At 44.4% G+C, this 7,276-nt stretch overlaps 1 protein-coding gene across 1 annotated transcript; it reads left to right on the top strand.

The window, feature by feature from the left end:
- Positions 1–326: 326 nt before the first annotated feature.
- LOC111952188 (P2Y purinoceptor 3) lies at positions 327–7,071 on the top strand. The gene is made up of 2 exons (XM_023970751.1): positions 327–779; positions 5,227–7,071. The coding sequence occupies exon 2, from the start codon at positions 5,371–5,373 to the stop codon at positions 6,787–6,789; it is 1,419 nt and encodes a 472-aa protein (XP_023826519.1). The 5' UTR covers positions 327–779; positions 5,227–5,370; the 3' UTR covers positions 6,790–7,071.
- The last annotated feature ends 205 nt before the right edge of the window (positions 7,072–7,276 follow it).

The following is a 7,276-nucleotide window of genomic DNA, read 5'->3' as shown; positions in this document are numbered from 1 at the left end:
GTATGTACCTGTATTTAGAGATGGATTAAGTGTACGTGTACAGTAGCTATTTACATAATGTATTTAGCACAGATGTAAATTGTATACATTGCTGTGTGTGTGTGTGTGTGTGTGTGTGTGTGTGTGTGTGTGTGTGTGTGTGTGTGTGTGTGTGTGTGTGTGTGTGTGTGTGTGTGTGTGGTGGGTGACTTCAGCCCTGGTTAGAGTTTGCCTTAGCAAATGTCTAGATCAGCAGAATGGAGGAAGTGAGGGGGACATGGGGAGGGAGGGAAAGATAGAGGACAAGAGGAGAGAGAGGGTGGGAGGAGGGACTGTGTCCACACCGACAAAGACACGAGGCAGACAGGATGAGTTAGAGGAGCCAAAAACAGGTAGAAAGGAGGCAGACCGAAGGTGACTCATTATGTCAAGAAAGAGATAGACTTTCCAACACAGAGTTTCTTGATTGGTCATTTTGTTCTTATATGTTCACCATTTTACCGGTGTTCTTCACTGGTATCTTCTTGATTGGTCATTTTGTTCTTATATGTTCACCTTTTTTACCCGTGGTCTTCACTGGTATCTTCTTGATTGGTCATTTTGTTCTTATATATTCACCATTTTACTCGTGGTCTTCACTGGTATCTTCTTGATTGGTCATTTTGTTTTTATATATTCCCATTTTACCCGTGGTCTTCACTGGTATCTTCAAAGTCTTTTCGTTTTTTTGGACTCTGTTTTTCTAACTTGGAGAACAGGGATAAAGGAAGAACGCTTTGAACCACAGATCATTTCAACAGGTATGTCCTTTATTTTGCTTACAAAGCTCACAGATTGCAGAGATTTAGGTATTTATGCTGTTTACATTTATAGATTTATTACAGTTACATTTATTGCACTCTCTCTATGTGCCATACTTTCTTATGACAACAGGAGAACATACCTGACACACACAGTACAACCAGGAGACCAGTTCCTGACACACACAGTACAACCAGAGACCAGACCTGACACAAACAGTACAACCAGCAGACCAGCCTGACACACACAGTACACCAGGAGACCAGACTGACACACACAGTACAACCAGGAGAACCAGACCTGACACACACAGTACAACCAGGAGACCAGACCTGAACACACAGTACAACCAGGAGACCAGTCCTGACACACACAGTACAACCAGGAGACCAGACCTGACACAAACAGTACAACCAGGAGAACAGACCTGACACAAACAGTACAACCAGGAGACCAGACTGAACACAAGTACAACAGGAGACCAGTCTGACACACACAGTAACAACCAGGAGACCAGACCTGACACACACAGTACAACCAGGAGACCAGACCTGACAACACACAGTACAACCAGGAGACCAGACCTGACACACACAGTACAACCAGGAGACCAGACCTGACACACACAGTAAAACCAGGAGACCAGACCTGACACACACAGTACAACCAGGAGACCAGACCTGACACACACAGTACAACCAGGAGCCAGATCTTGACAACACACAGTACAACCAGGAGACCAGACATGACACACACAGTAACCAGGAGAACATACCTGACACACCACAGTACAACCAGGAGCCCAGACTGACACACACAGTACAACCAGGAGAACCAGTCTGACACACACAGTACAACCAGGAGACCAGATCTGACACACACAGTACAACCAGGAGACCAGTCCTGACACATACAGTAAAAAATATTCCCCATTTATTTGTATTTATTATGGATCCCCATTAGTTCTTGCCAAGGCAGCTGCTACTCTTCCTGGGTTTCAGCAAAATTAAGACAGTTACATACAATTAAAAACATTACAGTACATTTCACAACACATTAAGTGTGTTGTGAAATGGCCTTCAGGCCACTTCTCTACTACCACATATCTACAACACAAAATCCATATGTACGAGTGTATAGTGTGTATGTTATTATGTGTGTGTGTACGCGTGTGTCTGTCCCTTCACAGTCCCCGCTGTTCCATGAGGCATAGTTGTATATGTTTTTTAAAAATCTGATTTTACTGCTTGTATAAGTTACTTGTTGTGGAATAGAGTTCCATGTAGTCTTGGCTCTATGTAGTACTGTGTGCCTACCATAGTCTGTTCTGGACTTTTTGACCATAGTCTGTTCTGGGACTGTGAAGAGACCTCTGTTGGCATGTCTTGTGTGGTATGCATTGGTGTCTGAGCTGTGTGCTACTAATTTAAACGGGCAGCTCAGTGCATTCAACATGTCAATACTTTTCACAAATACAAGTAGTGATGAAGTCAATCTCACCTCTACTTTGAGCCAGGAGAGATTGACATGCATATTAATGTTAGCTCTCCATGTACATTTAAGGGCCAGCAGTGCTGCCCTGTTCTGGGCCAATTGTAATTTTCCTAAATCCCTCTTTGTGGCACCTGACCGTACAACCGGACAGTAGTCCAGGTGCGACAAAACAAACTAGGGCCTGTAGGACCTGCCTTGTTGATAGTGTTGTTAAGGCAGAGCAGTGCTTTATTATGGACAGACCTCTCCGCATTTGAGCTACTGTTCCATCGATATGTTTTGACCATGACCGTTTACAATCCAGGGTAACTCCAAGCAGTTTAGTCTTCTCTACTTGCTCAATTTCCACATGATTTATTACAATATTTAGTTGAGGTTTAGGGTTTAGTGAATGATTCGTCCCAAATACAATTCTTTTCGTTTTTGAAATAATTATTGTAATGTCCCAACTCTCTAAATGCATGGCTCTTATCTATTATATTAAACACTCAGATAAATAGAGTAGTCATGAAGAAGCGATTGAGTTAATTAATTTGAATTAAAAAATGTTGCACCTGTTGGTGTATATAGGACCTATATTTACCTAAATCCTCTATATTGTATGCGTGAAGTGATGTTGATTGCACACACTCACAGACATACACACATCATGTGTAGCCCACTCGCACTTGCTTGTGTGTGTGTGTTTTGGGCAGGGGGGGGGGGGGGGGGGTCGTAACTGGGCACGTGCAAAGCACTGGACAAGGAGATAGCAATGTGGTGAGTACAGTATAATGGGATAGTAGGACCTGAATGAGTTTGAGTTCAGTAGATAGTGGCCAAATGTGAAGCGACCACCACATGTTCATGAATGACATACAAGCCTCAAGATGAAAGAGAAGAAATACAATGACACACAAGTTAATGAGTCAAGAGTATGAAAATGAGGTCAAAGAGGAGATGGGAATGGATGGGTGGATGCATATGGAGTCATTGGAGGGGTGGAGGGGAATGAAACGAAAGATGAACGGGGGGGGGGGGGGGGGGGGATGGACTGATAGGACAAGGGGAAGTGTAGTTACTGATTATCGAGTTAATGGAGTGAGAAGAGACTGAATCAGCAGCATATAGTCGTACAGGAGGGCAAAACACACACAGGAGGGTAAACAGCACTGGAGATTGTGTAAGGGGCTGGGGGGAGTCACCGGTCAGCAAGGGGGAAGGAGGGAGGGAGAGTACAAAGGGAAGACACCTCACGGTGTATGTTGAATGAAAGAATGAAAGAAATTAAAAAGATGACGATGACCGTTTAGAGCCCTCAAACTCAATTCTGGACCTCAAAGCCATTTCCACATCATTTTTTCATTGTTCCTCTTTATTCAGGGACTGATTTAAACCTGGAACACCAGGTATGTGCAATTAACTATCCGGTAGAACAGAAAACCAGCAGGCTCTGAACCTTGTAGGGTAAGAGTTGAATACCCCGGGTTTAGAGTATGCTAAAAGTTCTATAACTCCAGACTTCCAGGTAACTGACAAAATAAAGAAAAGACAAACATAAATTGTCTTAATAGGGCGTTGGGGCACCACGAGCCAGAACAGCTTCAATGTACCTTGGCATAGATTCTACAAGTGTCTGGAACTCTATTGGAGGGATGGGACAACATTCTTACAGAAGAAATTCCATCATTTTGTGTTATGTTGATGGTGGTGGAAAACACTGTCCCAGGCGCCGCTCCAGAATCTCCCGTAAGTGTTCAATTGGGTTGAGATCTGGTGACTGAGAGGCCATGGCATATGGTTTACCTCGTTTTCATGCTCATCAAACCTTTTAGTGACCACTCCTGCCCTGTGGATGGGAGCATTGTCATCCAATGCTTTGGTAGGCAAAATAATGGCCTGCCTAGCATTTTTTCCATGACCCTAAGCATGATGGGATGTTAATTGCTTAATTAACTCAGAAACCACACCTGTGTGGTAGCACCTGCTTTCAATATATACTGAACAAAAATATAAACGCAACATGCAACAATTTCAAAGATTTTTCTGAGTTACAGTTCATATAAGGAAATCAGTCAATTTAAATAAAATAATTAGGCCCCAATCTATGACTGGGCAGGGGCGCAGCCATGGGTGGGCCTGGTAGGGAATAGGCCCACCCATTTGGGAGCCAGGCCCACTCAATAAGGGAGCCAGTCCCTGCCAATCAAAATATGTTTTTTCCCACAAAAGGGCTTTATTACAGACAGAAATACTCCTCAGCACCCGCCCCCCTCCCCTCAGACGATCCCGCAGTTGAAGAAGTCGGATGTGGAGGTTTTGGACTGGTGTGGTTACACGTGGTCTGCGGTTGTGAGGCCGGTTGGACATACTGCCAAATTCTCTAAAATGACATTGGAGGTGGCTTATGGTAGAGAAATGAACATTGGATTCTCTGGCAACAGCTTTGGTGGACATTCCTGCACTCATCATGACATTTGCACATACCCTCAAAACTTGAAACATCTGTGGCATTGTGTTGTGTGACAAAACTGCATATTTTAGAGTGGCCTTTTATTGTCCCCATGCTAGAATGGCCTTTTATTGTCCCCATGCTGTTTAATCAGCTTCTTGATATGCCACACCTGTCAAGTGGATGGATTATATTGACAAAGGCTAAAATGCCCATTAATAGGGATGTAAACAAATTTGGGCACAACATTTGAGAGAAAAGCTTTTTGAGCAAATGAAAAATGCCTGGGATCTTTTATTTCATCTCATGAAACATGGGACCAACACTTTACATGTTGCGTTTGTATTTGTGTTCAATGTACTTTGTATCCCTCATTTACTCAAGTATTTCCGTTATTTTGGCAGTTACCTGTATATCCATATCATATCACTGTACAGGGAAGTATACTATGAAAATTCATTGATATGAGATGCAATGAATGAATGGGTGATTGTAACAACCCTCTCTCTCTTTCTTTCCAGGTAAACAGAATTTGAATTGTGAAGACAACATAAGTGAACTTGGGAATTGGATAATCAGAAATCAAACGGAGGCAACCAGAAGGAACAGTGGAATGCGAAGATGAGACATAATCTCAACTGACACGGAAACACCCAAACGTCACCATGACAACAACAACGATGGACACCCCTGCGCTCAATGATGACATTGTTGAAGGAGTACACCACCTCCTTAACTCCTTCTCTGTCAATCCCTCGCTCCCTCCCTCCTGCAGCATCGACGAGTCCTACAAGTACATTTTCCTCCCTCTGTGCTACTCCTTCACCTTCCTCTTCTCAATCTCCCTCAACTTTATCATTCTCTGGCGTTCCTTCAGACGCACCAAGCGTTGGAACGCCTCCCTCATCTACATGGTCAACCTAGCCTCCACAGACTTCATGTACGGGTTGTCACTCCCCTTCCTGGTGGCTAGCTATGTGATGCGTGACCAATGGATCTTTGGGGACTACATGTGCCGATTGGTCCGCTTTCTGTTCTATTTCAACCTGTATTGTTCTATATTCTTCCTGACGTGTATATCTGTCCATCGCTACCTGGGGATATGTTACCCTATGAGGACCATCACACTGGAGACTAAGAGAGCGGTCAAGGGGACGTGTGTGTTGGTGTGGGGGGTCGTCTTTGCTCTTACGTGCCCCATATTCCGGTTTGCCCAAACGAGCCACGTGATGAGAGGTGTAGGGGGAGAGGCTATGGCGATTACCAGTAATAACACTGGCACCGTTAGTAGTAACGGTACTGGGGAGGTGGAAACATATCAGAACTGTTGGGACGATGCCATCGATAAGGAGTTCCAAGACTATGTTCCATATGGAATCATCCTACATCTTCTAGGGTTCTTTCTCCCGTTCTCTATCATCGCCTGGTGCTATTCACATGTGGTTCTGACAATATTCCGGACCCTGCGCTCCCAGCCCCAGTCACAGCGAGGCAGAGGAGAGGGGGGTGGAGGACGTGGAGGAGGAATGAGAGGGAATGGAGCTGGAGTTGTAGGAGGAGGTGGACTTCAGGGAGGAGGAGAGGGGATGTCGATAGTTCTCGGCGCCCACTCTCCATACGCCCACCGACGGCGTAAATCCATCAAAACCATCATCACCATCACACTCCTCTTTGCCCTCTGCTTCTTCCCATTTCATGTCACCAGGACTATCTTCCTCATCCTGAAAGTGAAGAAAGGTGTCCCGTGCCACACCATGACGATGGTATCCATGTGTTATAAGATCACCCGACCGCTGGCGTCTTTCAATGCCTGGCTCAACGCACTCCTCTACTTCCTCACCAAGGAGAAAGGGGGTGGCGCCCCCTGTTGCCCACCGCCAGACTCTACTGCAGCCAACCAGCAGCATGGGCTCCTCTGGCCACTGAGGAAGCTGGGAAGAGCGGGAGATGAGGAGGAGGGGGGCGACAGGGGCGAGAAGGGGGGCATGGTCAATAACAAGGGTAACAACAAAGAGACGAATAAAACGGCTGTACATTTATTCAGAGGGATGACCAAATCCAAGGTCAGATATACTGTGGAATAAGTTCAATTCAATTCGATAGACTTTATTCATCCCGAGGGTATCAATGCTGGCAGGCATAGGATGAGTTGTTGTTGGTGGCGGAAGTCTTCTGCATTCCATGTGTTTCATTCAGAAGCAGACCTTTGTGAACAGTGTAAATGGTTGGGTGCAGAATTCAGGATGTGAAAAGGAACGGTTTGGAGACACAAAGGACATTAGAGATGATCATTAGAGATTATCTTACTATCATTGGCAGTATTCAAATGTTGATGAATAGATCTGGATGAGGATTGTGATACTGTACCATAAAAAAACAATGATGGACTCTGTTATATAGTTTTTTTTATTTTTTATGAATTTGTTGAGTTGAAGGAAGTTATACCTCAGGAAAACAAAACTCAGAGACAGATTTGGTATCTGTTATTGTATCTTTTGATAACAGCCCTTGATGACAACTGTATTGGTCTATTTCCTGTTCATCTTGTATCTGACATTTTGGAAATGTGTA

The sequence above is a fragment of the Salvelinus sp. IW2-2015 genome, linkage group LG3, assembly GCF_002910315.2.
Source record: "Salvelinus sp. IW2-2015 linkage group LG3, ASM291031v2, whole genome shotgun sequence".
In the NCBI taxonomy this organism is placed as follows: Eukaryota; Metazoa; Chordata; class Actinopteri; order Salmoniformes; family Salmonidae; genus Salvelinus; species Salvelinus sp. IW2-2015.
The sequence above is the reverse complement of the archived record's forward strand: the minus strand, read 5'-3'. Positions and strand labels throughout refer to the sequence as shown.

Coding starts and splice junctions, on each gene's coding strand:
- LOC111952188 (XM_023970751.1), top strand. CDS start 5,371: ATGACAACAACAACGATGGACACCCCTGCGCTCAATGATGACATTGTT.